The following is a 19,286-nucleotide window of genomic DNA, read 5'->3' as shown; positions in this document are numbered from 1 at the left end:
TATGTAGTAATGTATTTCTTTCATATCATGTGAAGTTCCTGCTCTGCCCTTCCACATAAAATTCAGATGCGTTTTCTAGGATCAGCCGTGATTTGAAACTTTCCGCTCGCCAATAATGAAACTCACAGCAGAAGTGCTTACTTCCGATAAGGAGACTTGGGTCATTTCATGTATGACTCTTAGAATTCCAGATCGATGTCTTCCTCTTCTAGACTTTCAGCATGCCGGTGAAATCCATCTTTCCCCGAAGGGAGAGCCACATCTGATATTGGTTTCTGAGGTTTCTTGGCGCATCTTTTCTTTAACCACCTCTCCAGGCGTTTGTAGGACGTGATCTGTTTGGGGTTCCTTGATGGATGAAACGAGGAGTGATAACGTAGAGGATTGATGTTGAAGCAACGTTTCACATACCTTTCAGTTGATGGAGGAATCGTGCATTATTTAGAAGACTTGTACATGAAGTGCAATGTTTGTGTTGCCTACCCAGATTGTTTGTTTGTTCTTGATTGGCTTATCTGGTTTGATAAATCTAGTGCTGTGGAATCACAGAAAATCAAAAACGCATTGTATTTTTGCCATGGGGCAATACACAAATTTCCTTTTTTTGCCAAATGGAAATGGTCTGGTGGTGCCATTTTGATGTAACAGAATTTTGATTTGGCATTTTAGGGCTACTATTTAACACAACTATGCCTGGATGAAAAAGGAAAGCACCTCATGGGGTATGGTCCCCTGAAGGCTGATATTTAGACCCATTATAGGCTCTTCCTACAGATGGCATAGGAGTAGGAAGATGGCACTTCAACGTCGCTGTGTGATGACTATATGTCCCGAAACCTAACTTTGTGGCAGCTCAATTGCCATGATAGCCGTGTGTGTGTGTGTGTGTGTGTGTGTGTGTGTGTGTGTGTGTGTGTGTGTGTGTGTGCGCGCGCGCGCGCGTGTGACTTTTGGTTGGAAAGTTGTTTATTTTAACATAACAGTGCCCTGTCCGTATTCTTCTGTAAGGTAAAATGGTAACTAATGTTTCAGTGTTACTTGCCCGCTGTCAAGTCCATTTTAATGAAGCTGTATATATTTTGGGACTGTGTTTTAAAGGGTTACTATGCCTTTTCTTAATGTTCTGCTTACACATCTAGTAGCAAAGTCGCCCTGGCACCCATCATACTATTAACCGTCCAAACCAGAAACCTCAAATGTTCGTCTTCATTGGTGACCACAAAAGTCCAAGTGTGACTTTGCCAGTTTTATATTTAGCCCCAAGCGGCGTGTCTCCTTATTTATTTAAGCGCACATTCCTCAACCCATAACATTCCTCAGACCGGAACGGTCTAGAATCCTAGAAATTGTCGGGACTGAATCTGGAGCCTCTTATCTGCTAGTTTCATACATGGGTTATATGACCAAATGTTTGTGGATACCTGACCACCACACCTATTCGGTGGTGTTGTACATACCATTTCAAAACCATGGCCCCTTCTGTAGCTAGAACATCCTCCCTCCACACTTTCTGGGAAGGCTTCTCCCAAGATTTTGGCGTGTGTTTGAGAGAATTTGAGCCCATTTGCTGTTTGGTGAGAAGATCTGGTTCACAATTGGCGTTCCAATTCATCCTAAAGGTGTTCAGTAGGGTTAAGGTCAGGGCTCTGTGCAGGACACTGATTCCTTCGTACCAAAGTGGTCACACTGTTTTCAAACTGTTACCACAAGGTTGGAAAAACACAATTATCTCTAAAATGTTTTTTGCATGATGTAGCATTAACCGTACCCATCACTGGAAAAATCTAAACTCAGGCAAGCGACCGCCTTGGTTTGAGCTCGGGCCAAGCGACCGTCTTGGTTCGAGCCCGGCCAAGCAACCGCCATGATTTGATCCTGTTGGTGCCGAAATATTTTGGATAATGTGTTTCAAACCAATGCTCCGTAACGTTTACTTAACTTTTGAGATCTGCCTTGTACACAGAGCAGACTAACTTGCTTTTGAATTTGTATAATTGCACCCATCCCCCTTCGTTCTGTAGCATCCTATTTCCTACGCGCTCATTTGTTTGCGGTCTCTAATCCGCTCTCATTGCACCTGTTCTCTTTTATTGTTCCCGTATGTTTGATCCCCTTGAGCTCACTTTTTCCTGTCTCTGCCTGGCTGCAGGTGTCTGTCATATGCCCACCCCTCCCCCTTTTATATCGCTGCTATCTGTCACTGACAGCCAAGCGGCCGCCCCCGGGGCTCAGAGGTCTGGCCAGAGAGAAAGAATGGTTGGCTCACTGGGGCAGTTGAGGGAGCCCTCCGCTGACGGCCTATTTTTCCAGTGAAGAAGGGGAATTTAACAGCGACCCAAATTAATTTCATAATTAAGGTAGAAATTACCGGTCGTTTTGCAGAGTACATTAATCTCATAAGTGCCCCATTTAGTGGGATGTGAGCAGTGGATGAGGCTGTAGAGTGGGAAGAGGCTGGCGCTGGAAAAGCCTTTTTTTTAAATGTTCCCTGTTTAGGAGATTCCAGATATTCCTCTGCACTGGACCAGAAGATGCCGATTTTTATCTCATCTTCTGCAGCCCTGCTGAGCCTTCACCCCATATGTTCCCCTGTTATCAGAATGCATGCTGCAATTTGTAATATCCATATCGTAGCTTTCTGAAAACCAGCTTTAAGCATTGGAAAAATAAGAACTCCAAGCTGATAGAAAAAAGTGTGTGTGTGAATATATATATATATATATATATATATATATATATATATATATATATATATATATATATATATATATATATATATATATATATATATATATATATATATTTTATTTATTTTGTGTGTGTATCTAGACATATACAGGTCTGTAATCATTTAAATGTATCTTTAACTGCAACCGGCACAGGGGATCAATCATGTATTGCAGTGAAAGATGCATGCGGATGGGGGTAGAGTACAGAGAGATGAGCTCATCTGCTGCATCTTGTGTCCATGGTGGAAATTGGAATGGGATCTGTAAGTGAAACTGCAGCTGAGAAAGATGGGGGTCTCTATACTGCCAGGCAGGGCTCTTGCAATCTAAAGGACCCAAACATACTATGTAACCACATGGCACAATACTGGAGTAAGGTTCCTGATGCTGAATGAATTTTAAAGTGTGTCTTAAGGCAGAAGGGGTGTTTTTTTTTTTTTTTTTTTTTTTTTTTTAATACCTTGCTGCATTCTATGCATTAAAGGTAAAAAACTTTTACAAACATATCACCCCTCCAGCCCTCCTTTAAACATTTACCTGAGCTCGATCTTGATCCAGCAATGTGCACAAGAGCAGAGGCGCTCTCTCCTCATTGGTTTAGACACCACACTGGGCGCCATTGGCTCCTGCTGCTGTCAATTACAGCTGGGGGGGGAGCTGCGCTGCGCTCTCTCTTATGGGGACTCAGGAGTGAGCACGTGAGTGTTCCCATAGCAAGTGGCCGGCCATGACACACCTGTCTCCAGTTTTGCCATCCTTCATTGTCTTATTGTTAAATTGCCCAAAACTGCCCTTTTTGCAATGGCGATGAAGTGTAGTCAACATTTGGGTTGCAAAGTGAATGTGGTGGCTGCGGTCACAGCAAGGTTATCCTTTTTATTTCTATAGAGTTGTGACCATTCAAGATGGCCCATTCCCGTTCCCCAACCCCCCCTCCAATTCCAGCTTCGACCTTCGCTGTCATTCTTCTGCTGCGTTCTTGCGCCGCAGGAAAGGTCATCCTCGGCTTGGGCCCACGAGCGTGACCAGGACGAGCCGTTAATTGCACACCTTCTGCAGGTCTGCCAGATAGGCTGGCATTGGCGGGAGGCAGGCAGGCGGGGCGCACAACAAAGGTGACAGCGCTACACCAGGACGCCTCGACTCTAATCCCAATTAATTTTATTCAGCCGGTCCGAGCAGGATGCCAGCAGTTAATTACAATGATCACACTGTTGCCTCTCTTTAAAAGCGGGAGGTTGTAGCGCTGCGAGGCCCAGCGCCGTTAATTGCCTGACTCACAGGGAAGCTGTTGATTTGGAGCCGTCAGGGACGGCTCCCCGGCTCAGAAAGGATTACATCCCTAATTGTTCCTAGCCTTCCGTTAACAAGATACGCTTCAATAGCGGCTCTGAACCTTATCAGCCTCTGTGCGCTGTAATAAGCGGCATCTTCCTTCCATCCTCATATCCGCACTCTAATGGGGGGGCACCGCCTGTAGATGCACATCTCTGATGATGCCACCCTGTTTTCCAGCTGCGGGGGGGGGGGCCTGCTTCTCCCCACTGGTTTCCCGCAGAGATACGAAAAACTGTTGGGGTGTTTAAATCCGCTGGCATCAATACAACCACTTTTGGGTGGAATGACCCTTTTTAAAAGGAAATGCCACTTTTTTTTAGTATGCGAGAAGGAAGAGAAAAAAAGAATGCGGCACCAACCATTCAACAACAATGATTTTTACGTTTCATCTGCCAATAATGCTTTGTGACCATCCTGATGGTGTTTTCTATGCTGTATACAAAATGTTTGGCTCTCTGCAGTCTGCACAGAACCTGGGGCCAAATATTGGACATCCCCTGCCCGATCCTTAACTGCAGTGACACTGAAATTGCTGCAGAAAAATAAAGGTGTGACTGCAGGGGGCTCCGAGGGTGCAACAGCTCCCCCACTGAAACTCAAATCACGGCAGTCAACCCGGCAGTCTGCCTGAGGAGTTCAGTGCTCGGGTCTGTCTGTCCTCCAAAACAGGAGCATTTTCTGCAATAAAAAAGTTTTAAGAAAGAATGGGAAAGAAGATTTACAATGGATGTGGGCGTTAAATGGTGGTCTCCAGGAAATTAAACCTATATGCATTTAAACATTTATTGGCTAATAGACACGTATAAACATAAACACACACGCCCCTACATAAAAAAAAACAATGGTATGTGCACAGTGTGTCAGACAGAGGTGTTACATTGAAGTAGCCAACATGTTTCGCGGTCTGTGTATCCGCTTCTTCAGGGCTTGCTTGCTTTGTAACTAACTCAGAATTTGTATTAGAGCGAAAAACATGCATATAAACAGCTATTGCCATTATAAGTATGACTCCCTGTTTTGTTTTTTGTTCCCGCCTTTCTTCCCTCCCCTCCAATACCTCCACACTCGAAGGACAAGGAGTCGTATACTTGTGATGTACGTAGTTTTTTTTTATATGCATCTTTATGCTCTGTCTAATACAGATTCTGAGTTGATTAAGAAGCAAGCAAGCCCTGAAGAAGCGGATACAGACATTTTTATACGTAGGGGCTTGTGTGTGTTTTTTTTCATTATTTTTTCTATTATTCAATGAATATTTAAATGCAAATGTGTGTTTTTTTTTTTTTTTTTTTTTTTTGGTAAGACCCCTTTTTTTACAATGAGGCGCTTTACAGGTGTTTGTACGTTACAAATAGTGCCTGTAAACTTCCTCTTCACAGCCCCAGTGTGAAAACCCGAGTGATTTCGCACTGGGGCGGTGCGCTTGCAGGACAAGCAAAAAAAAATGTCCTGCAAGCAGCATTTTTTTTTTTTTTTTCTTGGAGCGGTGCGGGAGCAGTGTATACACCGCTCCTTCCCCGCCCATTAAAAGAAATGGTCGCCGCTTTCAAAGCGGTGCTAAGCGGGCATTTTTAACCCCTTCTGGGGGGTTAAAAGTGCTGCTATAACAGTGGTAAACCACCGCTAAAACTAGCTTTACCCCGGACGCCCACACTGCCCCAGTGTGAAAGGGGTCTAATTGTCTGGAGGAGACCATATACCTCCAGATCCATTCCCATTGTTTATATTGAGGGTTGGCACTCCATGACAATATTATTCAAACTTAAAATATATGGGCCTGGACTATACTTTTTATACTATACCAAGGTTCTAATAAAACTTTTTCCCTGTTGAACAACCATCTTTGTCTTATTAAAGTGTACTTCTCCTTTTTTCACCTAACTTAACCCATCCTCCATAGATGCGTACTTGCCTTAAACGGACAGCTGCGACTTTGTGTTTCTTTACAAATGAATGTTGATGAATGTAAGGTTATGCACTTTGAGGCTAAGAATATGCATCATACATACTGGAGTACAACTGGGGGAATCCAATGTGGCGTAGGATCTAGGTGTTCTGGTAGAGCATAAGCTTAAAGGGGTTGTTGAGGCAGTGCACACAGCCACTGCCAGCTCCTCTGATAGGATTACATGTTGTGTATATATTATAGGCCATTTTCTAAAATTCTTCTAAATACCTTCTTTTTTTTTTTTTTTCTCCCTTATCCCCGATCAGCAGTCATGTGACCACCCGGCGCAGTCTTCCTCCGATATTTGCATTACAGAGGGAGGGGCCGAGATCTCCCTTTGACATCTGCTGGGCGGTCACGTGATCTCCCTCTGTAATGCATGCATCGGAGGATGAACGCTCCGGGTGGTCACATGACCCCTCATCGGAGATAAGAAAAACTGTATTTTAGAAGATATAAGTAGTATATACATGTAATCCTAGCGGGGTGTGTGTGCCAGTGATTGGGAGCAATAATGTGTGCACTGCTCAGAACTGTGATTGGGGGGCTCACACACAGAGCTGATGGGCAGGGAGGGGACTCAAACTGACCACGGTGTCAGGGCTCAGCAGCCACCATAAAAGGTAGTCAGTTTACAAAAGAGAGGGCAGAAACTGGCAGGTTCAACCAGAAAAAAATATATAAATATATTCTAATTATTATTTTTTTTTTTGCGTTGACAAATGCTTTTAATGGTAGCATGCAATGCCACTCTGCGGTTTACAAAGCATGCAGTCCTTTCTTGTCGTAAGAGAGGTATGGACTCTAGAGATATCATTTTGCCTCCAAATCCAATCATGGCTCTCTCCCCCCCCCCCAGTCCCCAGCAGGAGAACACAATAGCTCTGTGGGAGGGATTCCCCTATCAACCCTGACTGAGTTGAAGGGGAATCGATTGATTTTCTTTCCTGCAGCCCGTGGTTGCAGGAAAGAAAATCGCTCCATCTATGGCTGACTTTACTTTCCTGGCCACACCTGTGCATATTACAGCCCCATAGACTTCTATAGGGTGTGTAAAATATATATATATTATGTGTATATAATTTTTTTTAATTCAATTTTTACACAGAATATTTGTTGCCTTTTTTGTATAATTTTCTTTTTGATTATAAAAACAAAACCCCATTGTATACAATTTTTTAATTATTTTTTTTTTGTATAAAACTACCACTCTCGTCAGTAGGGAAGGCACCTCTTCAATCTTGTCGATGCAAATTGGGTAACTGCCACTGGACACCACCACACTGCTTCATCGACCCTTGATGTTCAGTTCAGGGAAGCCAGTACTAAAATAGCACAAGCCTAATGAATACCATAAAACTCCTTCTTCTTTGGCATTTTTTTTTATTATTAAAAAATATAAATGTACTCCCAAAGGTACACAATCTAGTGCATGTAATGGATCCAGTCCCAAAACGGGAAACCTGTCCATCCACAGGGGCACAGTTAACACCTTTCAAGGGCAGAGCCTGAGGAAGAGCATACGGGGAAACGTGTCCATCCACAGGGGGAGGGGCAGCTTATGTGTTTTTCAAGGGAAAGAGTCTGAGGAAGAGGGCTCTGCTTTTGAAACCCGTAAACTGTGCCCCTGTGGATGTACACCTTTCCTGTTTTTGGGACTGGATCCGTTACATGCACTTGATTGTGTACCTTTTAGGTGTACGTTGGCATTTGGTTTTATTTTATTGCATTTACAAAGGTAGCGCAGAAACCTTTTATTTACTGGATGTAAACAAACACTGGAGGCAGTGGCCATCGGATGGGGGTAAATAGTGCACATCCATGAAGGGGGGGAAAGTGGGTGTTCAATTACATCAGAGAAAGTGGGCAGAAAGGATACATGCATTTTAGTTTTAAATTGTGCTTATCCTTTTTTAAGCCTTGTGCCTTCCTGATTGGTTGAGGTCAGTACCCAGACCATCAGGAAATGTGGATGTTGCCTAAGGTGCTCTTCACAAAGCTTCGGTGTATCTGGGGCCTCCTGTTATGTCACTTTACTATCTGGGAACCACTAAGCTACAGTAACCGCACTATTCGATTAGGACTGACTGACAATCGCATCCAGTACAGATCTGTTGATGAGATTGGGGTGCATATGGCGTTCATTTTACGTGTGATCCTATGGAGATCATTAGTCCATCATTGAATCTTCCCATTTTTTGGATTTACTTTACTATATATATATATATATATATATATATATATATATATATATATATATATTTGTCTAATTGTTTAGGCATGTATGTTTGTGGTCACAGATCACGCCCCCAAGGGCACGCATGGAGTGAGCTTCTTGGAGGATGTATCAGTATGTCCTCCCAGGATGAGGCTTGTCCCACCAGGATAGAATATATATATATATGTGTGTATATATGTATGTATATATATGTATGTGTATGTATATATATGTATGTGTATGTATATATATATATATATATATATATATATATATATATATATATATATATATATATATATATATATATATATATATATATATATATATTACATATACACAAACGGTGGCCGGGTGGGAAGCAGTTAAGTAGCAGGCCTGAAAACTGTTGACACCCTCCTCTTGTGCTGTTATATTGCAAAGCTAGGGTGGAAGGAATGTCAACATTTTGTAGGGTCTTTTTATCGAGCAGTGAATGAGTTTTTACCAAACCTTCTCTGGTGAAGAATCGGTCACTTGATCAGTAGCCACTGGCATGGCGAAAAGAAGCCAAGCTCCCCTGACCCTTTACCTGCAATGAATGTATTCTAAATGTCAAATTCACTATTTAAAAATATGTCCCTATGTTTGCTGTGTTTCCATTGTGTGCTGGTCTGAAATTTTCTGATTTTTGTCTAAAACCTTTTAAGTGTATAACCTGCAGTCTCTGCTCCTGTTTGCAGGATCGTCCATAAGCAGCGAGTCTTCCCCCGTCTCCTCACCGGCAACCAACCACAGCTCTCCTGCCAGCACGCCAAAAAGGGGTCCAATGGGGCCAATCATAGTGCCCCCAGGGGGACACACTGTGCCGAACACACCGCCCGTAGTTACCATTGCACCGACAAAGACCGTGAATGGAGTATGGAGGAGCGAGGCACGCCAGGTAAGAGGCACCTCCTTCCACTTAAACTCTATGGACAAAAGCTTGTGGACCCCTGACCAGAACACCTACAACAAGTTGATCAAAAGTATGTGAAACCCCCTGTAAAATAGCTGCTTCCAGTGAAGGATTGTGTTACTACCACATCATACATAGATATTGTAGACCATTATTCTGTTCCAATATTGTAGTTCGTAAAGACCCCATTTTGTTCCACCAAGATTATGCCTCTGTGTACAAAGCCAGCGCCATAAAGACATGGTTTTCCCATTTTGGTGTAGAGGAGCTTGAGTGTCCTGCGCAGAGCCCTGACCTCAACCCTTCTAAACGCATTTGGAATAAATAGGAATACCAATTTGTAAAAGCCATGTCTTCTTAGCCAACATCTGTACCTGACTTCACAAATTTCCCACAGACACCCTCCAAAACCTTGTGAAAAGTCTTTCCAGAAGAATGGAGGATGTTCTAAGGAGGGCAACACGTATAATGGCCATGGGGGCATATTCATATTAATGGTTTTGGAATGGTGTGATGGTCTGGTGTCCACAAACCTTTGGCCATATAGTGTACTTCTATATCACACCAATGTATTACATATCCATATCATACTCCGTGATGGGCAGAATGTTGGCATGTTAAAGGACCAGCAAAATATGATACGTTAAGTGCCTGGGCTGTCTTCAGTTTATCACACACTTTAAAACCCTGAAAATTTAAAAGCGGTTTGGTTGTTTTAGGCAACTGCTCCAGTTGAGACAAAGTTTATCTATCGCAAATACTCTTTATGCATTTCCTTCTTATTAGCTGACAGTCACTTGCATGGTGGAAATTTATTTCTCCAAACAAATGTCCATGATCCTTAAGTTGAGCATAAAGGGAATAAATCTGGTAAAATTTGGACTATGAATATCTGTCGGCGCCATCCTGCCCCAACATCTTTGATCTGAAAATAATAGGAGCCAAGTGTAAAACTTTTGACTGAACAGTGCTTGCATCCAATCGGATGCAGTTACTGTTCAGGTATTCTGACCGCCATGGGTGTTGACTGTCAAAATACAATAGCTGCCATTGGAGATTCCTCCATCGACACTTTAGTGTGGCTGGGGGAATTGATACATTCCTCTTGTTCAGCCCATAGGTCTGAGCAAGAGAAACTTCAGTTTATAGCCACCTTAAGCGGGACGGTGGCGGCCTGTCCGGGCATGGCCACCTTAAGCGGGGCGGTGGCGGCCTGTCCGGGCATGGCCACCTTAAGCGGGGTGGTGGCGGCCTGTCCGGGCATGGCCACCTTAAGCGGGGCGGTGGCGGCCTGTCCGGGCATGGCCACCTTAAGCGGGGCGGTGGCGGCCTGTCCGGGCATGGCCACCTTAAGCGGGGCGGTGGCGGCCTGTCCGGGCATGGCCACCTTAAGCGGGGCGGTGGCGGACTGTCCGGGCATGGCCACCTTAAGCGGGGCGGTGGCGGCCTGTCCGGCATGGCCACCTTAAGCGGGGCGGTGGCGGCCTGTCCGGGCATGGCCACCTTAAGCGGGGCGGTGGCGGCCTGTCCGGCATGGCCACCTTAAGCGGGACAGAGACCTGGCCGTTTTTAAGAGCGACTGTATAGATATGTCAGACATGTCGACTCAATGCAGAAAGTACCATCCATAAACGTGCACGGTGGGTATGGCTGGTCGTGTGGTTTGTGATTATAAAGTGTGAAGGGGCAGTTGCTGCCACATACAGGAACAGGGGACTGTTCTTTGAATCTCCTACACACGCTCTTTATTCCAATGCGACTCTTATCTTGGCTATCAAAGCTTTTCAAATCTATGCTGAAATCAGACATCCTGTCGAGGGAAAAATTTCATTAAAAGAGACTTGACCTACATAAAGAAATATTCTGCTCAGCTTTGATGTCCAATGCAAATTCGATGCCACAATATTGCTCGCATTTTTAATCAGTCTTTGATACAAAGCGACAAGGCCGCACCGACCAACCTCTGCTTACATCAGATAATCCTTGCACCCCGTGGGAGGTGGAGGGTGGGCTACCTTGTGTGTAGGCCTTGCAGAAGCCAAGCGCCCCCCCCCCCTTATTATTTTTAGCCCATGCTGCCCCTCTGACCTCCCCCCTATGCCGGATAGCCAGGGGCAGGTCACAGTTCACAGGCAGCTGAATGCTCACCCAGCAGGGAGGAGGGAAGAGGAGGGGGAAGCTGACTGAAGGCTTTACACACAAACACAAGGGCCTGGAAAGTGAACAGATGTTGTGTTCATTAAGAATTCCAATCAACGGAGCCCCATCCCTTTCAATTAATTATGGCTGATGTGTCTGGAGGAGGGGGGGGGGGGGAAGAGATTCTCGGGGAGGGAGAAGAGGCTTCTTCCAGCTTTGTAAATACATTTTTTTGTCTTGGGCTCTGTGGCTTGTTCCGCATTGTGAAACCAGCTTGATGTGCATGCATCAGACTTTTATGGTGGCGGCATAATCCCACATCCCTCCACAGAGAATATAATTGTATAATATTAATCCTTACTCCCCAATCAGCTCAAGCTTTAATGTCCCCAAGAATTATGCTACGCTTATATAGCTCTGACCTATACCACAGCGCTGTACAGAGAACACTGAGCCAGTCACCTACACCAGAGGAGCTTACACTCAGTCCCCCCCCCCCCCCCCAGTCTCACCTGATTATTATATATTTTATATAGCTCTGACATATATCACAGTGCTGTACAGCGAACCCTGAACTATTCACATTAGTGTCTGTACCAGAGGAGCTTACACTGGACAGCACAGTGGCTTAGTGGTTGGCACTTCTGTCTTGCAGCACTGGGGTCACCAGTTTGAATACCAATTATGATACTGCCCTCATGGCGTTTGTACGTTCTCCCTATGCATGTATGGGTGTTTTCTCACACTGCGAAGACATGCTGGTCAGTTAATTGGCTCATGTCAAATTTGGCCCTAGTGTATACGAGATGGGGACCTTGGATTGTAAGCTCCTTGAGGACAGGGAGCAATGTGAATGTGCAGTATATGTAAATGGCTGTGTAAATTGTTGGCGCTATATAAAATGCCTGTAGTAATAACGATAATATCCCACAACAGTCACACACTATCATTATTCTTAGACATTTTTATAGCTCCAACCTATACTGCAGTGCTGTACAGAGAAGAATGAGCCAGTCACATCAGTCTCTGCACCAGGAGAGCTTACATTCGAATGTCCCACAAACCTCAGACAAACTAGGCCCAAATTTGGGTTTAGGCTAGGAGGAAAAAACGTAAATATAGGGTAAACTCAAGGGGGAACTGAACCCTGTATACCTGCAGTGCAAACCTGCCCATTATTTCTCCATCCCCAGCTATGTACAAAAAGCAGTTATTACAATGCTGGGGTATCAGCGCACATACTGTAAGTTGGAACCAAGCTAAAGTTGGCCCTATTTACAAAAACTTGCAATCTGCTTGGGTATATGGAAGGCAAAAGAAAGACTAAGGCGAAAAAGTTTATAATTTATATTATGGCATACAGTATAAACAGATACGTAGAAGAGCTTAATTGCAAGAGAGCAATAAGATGGAAGAGCTTGCACTCCTATTTAAATTAAAAAGCTTTCCTTCCTACCATTCATTCAACATCCCACCCCTCCAGAACTAACCTACACAACCCCCCAGCTTCCTACCTCTGTGGCAGGGCTACGTCCTCCTCGCACTCCCAGAACTAACCTACACACAATCCCCCCCCCCCCCCAGCTTCCCACCCCTATGATGGGACCTCGTCCCTCTCACACCTCTAGAACTGACCTACACAACCCCCACCTCCAGCTTCCCACCCATATGATGGGGCCACGTCCTTCTCACACCTCCAGAACTAACCTACACCCCCCCCCACCCCCAGCTTCCCACCTCTGATGGGGCTGTGTTGTCCTCACACCACCAGAACTAACCTATACAACCCCCCCAGCTTCCCACCTCTGATGGGGCTACATCCTTCTCACACCCCCATAACTAACCTACACAACCGCTTCCCACCTCTATGATGGGGCTACGTCCCTCTCATGCCCCCAGAACTAACCTACACCCCCCCCCCTCAAGCTTTCCACCTCTGATGGGGCTTCACCCTTTTCACACCCCCAGAACTAACCTACACAAGACACCCCCCCCCCCCCCCCCAAGCTTCCGACCTCAATGATGGGGCTATGTCCTTCTGGCATCTCCTGAACTAACCTTGCGCAAATCCCACCTGTCTAGAACTGACCTACGCACCCCCAGCCTTCCACCTCTATGGCAGGGCTGCTTCCTTGCAATGTTCTCAGTCAGAAATCCTTATCGCCATGGGCTGCAAACTGAGCCGTAATAGACTTAGTTGGGGATACCCCCGGAGGCTGAAGCTGCATTCTGGCATTGTTCCATACAAGTCTGATGGCTCCACTTTTATTATAAATGTTGATCCTGCCATATGGGTCAATTTTTGGGCATTTCCCATTTAAAGGGCGACAATTCTCTCACATGCATGTCTGTGGCCTTTGCAACACACGATAGGAGGTCATGGTCGACTGTTGGCCTCATCAGAAAACCCGTCCTGGGGAAATGCCTGTGCAGCCATTGCTGGAATGCATGTAGACAGGAAGTGGCTGCAACGGGGGATGCAGGACAATAGCAGCACTGACTTGCAATCAAGTATGAAGAAGTAAAAAATAAAAAAAAATGTATGTCATCCACTTACAACTGCTTTAAAAAGCGTGGGCTGCCAAATGGTCCATGGAAGAGCATTTCATAGACTGGTACAGCACAGAAAAAGAATCTTGCTGGTGAAAATGCCATATGATGTGTTAAATCAGTGAGGGATGGAAGAGGTCGGGAGTGAACAGATAGCTGCTATTACCGAGGACATTATAAGTGAGCACAAGAGACAAGCTACGGGCTACAAAGCGCACGTTTGTAATTAAGCTCACAAAAACTGCTCTGCCATTGTTGCACTTTGACGATATTTCCTGGCAGATGTAAGCACTTGACCTGTCGAAGCGCGGCTGGCGCTCCTCTCTGGCGGCAGCAGCTGCATTTTGTTCGGGGATAATGGGGAGGCGAGCAGAATGAAAACTGTAAAGCGCGCGGGGTAAGTGCTTCACGGAGCAGCCCGCAGACACTTGACTGTGCCGTTCCGCTCGTCTTACTCCCTGCGGCTGATCTGCTCTGACGTTCTGCTGCATTTTACCAGATCAGCAAGCATGCAGATTTCACCGCCGCGCTCCTTGGCCCATCTAACCATTACAAACCATCCAGCCTTGTAAAGAGACCCCTGAGAGACGCAGCGTTCAGGCCTCGGCTGGCTCCTTTTCATTTTTATTTTTAATTCCCAGCTCTATAAAGCTGCATATGTTTGCACAATGAATCATAGCATAGCCAATCCAGACCGCGCTCCATGTGATCTTCACTTACCTGCTTTATATACAAACCAACTGGCGCTACATATGTTAAATTATTGTTTATCCAGACCGATGTTTTAATGGACTTAACTGGATGAGGGGGGGGGGAGCTGGGGGGGGGGGGGGGTTGGGCCTGGATGGGTACCTCCAATGAATAAGTAGGGTCATTATTCCATTTTTTAAAAACTAGCACTTCATATTATTTTCTGCACCAGATGAGCTTACACTCTAATGTCCCCCCTTTTCTTTTTATTATTCTACCTTTTTATATAGCTCTGACATACTGTAGTGCTGTATAGAGACCACTGAGCCAGTCACATCAGTCTCTGAACCAGAGGAGCTTACACTAATGTCTCCCCCACAGTCGCCCACTAATATTACACATTTATATAGCTCTGACATATACTGAAGTGCTGTACAGAGAACACTGCGCCATTCACATCAGTCTCTGCACCAGAGGAGCTTACACTCTGTCCCCCCCACAGGCTCACTATTATTATTATATATTTATACATCTCTGGCATATACCAAGGTGTTGTACAGAGGACACTGAGCCAGTCACATCAGTCTCTGCACCAGAGGAGCTTACACTCTATTGTCCCCCACAGTTGCACACTTTATTATTATTATTATTATTATTATAATACATTTTTATGGTATGTCAAAGCAATTTAAATGTATAACAATGATATTGTTGGATTGTGGGTGGGGGGCATTACAGTGTAAGCTCCTCTGCCGCAGAGACTGATGCTGACTGGCTCAGTGTTCTCTGTACAGCACTATGGCAGAAGCGATTACATTCTAATGTCCCCCCCAATTTTATGATCTTTTATCGTTGCATAAAACAGCATTGCAATTGAAAGCGGCGCTCCCACCCAAAAGGGGACTTGCCACTTGTTTGCCTCCCTCTGCCAGATTTGGCACCTTCAGTGGGGGCTGGGTACCTGGTTTACCCGCCTCACTTCCGGGTGACTTTGCTGCAGCAAACTCAGCAGAAAGTGCCCCCCCCCCCCCAGTATTTGTAGCTGCTGACTTATTTTTTTTCTGAAGGAGCCTGGAGTTCTACTTTTCAAGTAATGAAGAAGTCCTGTACACGTCTGTTTAAATACGGTTGCAGGGCAGGATTTCTGGCTACCCCTGACTAATCCAAGAGTAGTAGTCACAATGGGGACTTTTATATGAAGGATAATGCATGTATTTAATAAGGTATAAGAATTTGGGGAAGATTTGTGAGCAAAACCACATGGCCCTGCTTCTTTACATCCATGTCCAGCTGATCCTCATTGGCTACTTTTTTTTTTTTTTTAAGGGCCACCCTACCCTGTATAATCAAACCCCTTTGACAGTGTATTTAAAGCCCAATGCTGGGCAAAAAAAAAAATGTCCCCATGCATTGGGGCTTGACCCACGCTGCACTGGTCAACTGCTCGTTTTGTCTAGGGGTGAGCACTCACCTGATCCCTTGATCCCCTAGAAAACAGTGCTCCCCATGGTCCAGCAATGGACTCTTCTGGTCTGCGGAGGGCATGATGACATCAGGAACAGTCCACTATTCAAGACTGTAGGGGTGCCAGACCGGTCTTGTGCTGAGAGGATTAGGTAAGTATATCTCCGCTCTCCTCTCCTCTAGGAAAAAATTAACCTGTGCAGTGCGGGCACAGCCCCACTGCATGGGGGGAAAAAATGTTTGCCTGAAGGTGGGCTTTAAAGTCCGAACCCGAGTACCTAGGTATTGACAGTCCAAATAAGGTTTATTCATTACAGTGATTTGTTCAAATGCAGCCAACATGTTTCGGAGGTTGCAACCTTCATCAGGGCTTGACAATGTTTGACTGGAAAATAGATGGTTCTTTACTCCATGATTTATTTTCCAGTCTGCAATTGTCAAGCTCTGAAGCCAGCCCTCTCCATTTTTAGGGGGTTATCGGGACAAATAATCTTTGTTTTATAATTATAGTTGGCAGTTATTAAATGATTACTGTGACAAACTTTATCTAGATGGTTAGCCATTTCTTGGAGCTCTCTTCTACAAACTGTGGGTTACAAAGTCAAGGCCCTCTGTGCACTTCACACCAAATCGGAATTGGAATTAGACTGAGGTCTGGCATGCTATATCGCTGTACTATGCCCTAATAGTGACATGTCTCCTTTTTTTTTTTTCTCCAGCAGTCAGACGGTGCCTCCCGGGTGAGCAGTCTCAGCAGAGAGCGCTTGATCGCAGAGTCTCAGCTGCCACCAGAGAAGAGCGGCAATCCCTCCGTACCCGCACATCTACTGGGGAACGCATACGCTTTTGCCATCCCGCCAAACTCCGTCGTCCAAGATTCCCGCTTCCAACCTTTAAAGTGAGTTGGTGGGCTCTCGTAGTTGGCCAGCCAAGGCTCTGTCAGAGGAACGCTGGTCTAATGGAAATGTTGGGTATTTTTTAATTGCAATTGCATATTACTACTCCTAGGGGCAGCACAGTGGCTTAATAGCTAGCACTCTAGCCTTGCAGTGCTGGGGTCCTCGATTCTTGTACAAACCAAGATGCTGTCTGCATGAAGTATGCATGTCCATCTTGCCTGGGTTTGTTATGGGTTCTTCACGCTCCAAAGACATGCTGGTAGGCTACGAACCACGGCCCATTGGTGGATGCATGCAACCGACCCTCCCAGAAAAAGTATGATGGAGGCCACAGCTCTTCAATAGGAGATTTGGAGACAAGCAGGGGATGGTCTGGGACACAAATTTGGCCCTGGACTTCATCCAGACTGGTCCACTTTAATTTTGCAAACCAGCACAAAAACAAGTGACGTGGGAGGGCTACGTCATGCAGGAGCATTGCTCCAGCATCATTGGCCAGGTTAGGTGGTATATAGTGATAGGATACCAGAGAGGTGGTCTTTTGTAGGAAACTGCTCCTATTTATTTATTTTTTGTTAATTACAATGGTATTTTTATCTACAGGTAAGCCTATAATGAGGCTTACCTGTAGGTAAAATTAATATCTCCTAAACATGAATACCGTGCCGGACCTTCAGAGCTTCTTGCTGAAACCAAGGGCTCCTGCACGCATGCGCGGTAGTGACAGCCTCACGGTTTTGGCCGTTCACAGCGCCGGAGCTTACGAACCCAGAAGACAGGACGGGAGAAGATGTGAGCGGGTACCGCTGGAAAGGCTTCATTATAAGGTGGGTATTTCCTAATGTACTGGTATGCGATGCATACTAACACATTATGCCATTGTCTTGCAGGTTGTTGTGTGGTTGGTGTGTGTTTTGTTTTTTTTCCAGTGGTTTACTACCGCTTTAAAGATATTGACGTTGTTTCAAAGATCTTGCTTTGATGGGAAATGTTCTTGCTTTTCAGCCTCCAAAGGCCGGTTCCCCACATGGTCCCTTCCAGCACAGTAACCGAGGAATACCTGCGCAGCTTCCGTCCGTACCACACAGCTGAAGACCTTCGCATGCCTTCGCTCCCCCACCTCAGCCTGGACCCAACCACGGCGGCAGCATATTACCACAACACCTACCTAGCAGCCCATCACCCCTTCCCGCACCCTGCCTTTAGGTAAAAAATAAGAATTTGCATCTGTCAGGAGAATAAGGCATGGTACAGGTGTACTGCTGCTTGTCCAACAGAAGCCGATCTGACCATCTGTGTCTGTCGCACATGTATACCCAGCTTGCTATTAAACCCAAAAGCAAAACGATATCTTGCAGCTTACCAATTCTTATATGATGTGGCTGCATTTGTTTTTCTTTTTTAGGCTTGCTTGCTTCTATTTTGATTTGTTGATCCAGCCAGTAAGTCTATTGTTTTTCAAAAGAAGCTGTTCAGCAGAATAAATCTGTTAGAAAGAAACTATTTAACACTAGCAGGGATGCTTACAATGATTGGCTTTAATTTATGTAAAAACTTTTATCCCAAAAAAAGAAAACGGTGCCGATAATGGCCAACAAACTGCTATTCATTTAAATTCATGACTTTTTTATTTAAAAAGTTGAATAGATATAGATATAAATATATAATAATCTTAAACTGTCATTTTCGATTTTCGGCCAAATGCATCCTGCATTTTTGGTTTCCGCACAAATTTCCATTTGGTGCACCTCTAGTGAAAACAGGGGGGGGGGGGTCCTATAATAAAAAATTAAAAAATTTCAGCCACCACATCTGATTGGTAAGCTGCAATATATTACGTTTTTGGGTTTAATACCGCTTCAAGCTTTTTCATGAGGGATGATAATCTGCTTTCTTTTTCAGAATGGATGATTCGTACTGTTTGTCCGCCCTGAGGTCCCAGTTCTACCCATTGCACAACCCCGGATCCCTGCCACCCATGCACCACTCCGCTATGCACCTGCACTTGTCTGGAGTTCGCTACCCAGCAGACCTCGCCCATTCATCGCTGTCCGCCCTGCAGTCAGAGCGAATCTCCAGCCTGACAGCCGAGAGGTAATGTCCGTGATACTGAGATCTCCAGTTGAATCATGAGCCTGATGGGCACCAAGGTCACATGCTTTGATTTTAGTTAGTAAGGTTGAGTAAAGACACCAGTCCATCCAGTTCAACCTGTGGATTAGTGGTCCTCAGCCTGTGGTTTTAATCTACCAGAATGCATTTTTTTTTTTTGTGTGTGTGTGTGGAGTCCCAATCCTCTAGGCTTGCTAAATTTGGAGCCCACAAATGGGGGGGGGGGGTCTAAGGTTTGCGCATAAGATGTGTTAGCGCGCTT

General features: G+C 45.1%; 1 protein-coding gene across 5 annotated transcripts in view; it reads left to right on the top strand.

Moving 5' to 3' along the window:
* The window catches only part of GSE1 (Gse1 coiled-coil protein), a 522,272-nt gene that overhangs the window by 482,582 nt on the left and 20,404 nt on the right, over positions 1-19,286 (top strand). For all 5 annotated transcript variants that reach the window (XM_077453275.1, XM_077453292.1, XM_077453284.1 and 2 more), the window contains 4 exons: positions 8,956-9,155; positions 16,733-16,911; positions 17,918-18,118; positions 18,815-19,006. In XM_077453275.1, coding sequence (XP_077309401.1) covers positions 8,956-9,155; positions 16,733-16,911; positions 17,918-18,118; positions 18,815-19,006 — 772 coding nt within the window. The remainder of the gene's footprint in view (positions 1-8,955; positions 9,156-16,732; positions 16,912-17,917; positions 18,119-18,814; positions 19,007-19,286) is intronic.

This window comes from Lithobates pipiens, unplaced genomic scaffold (assembly GCF_037356315.1).
Source record: "Lithobates pipiens isolate NorthernLeopardFrog02 unplaced genomic scaffold, aLitPip1_a1.2 Scaffold_10, whole genome shotgun sequence".
Taxonomy (NCBI): domain Eukaryota; kingdom Metazoa; phylum Chordata; class Amphibia; order Anura; family Ranidae; genus Lithobates; species Lithobates pipiens.
Note: the sequence above shows the minus strand (reverse complement) of the source record. Positions and strands in the feature narration are given on the sequence as shown.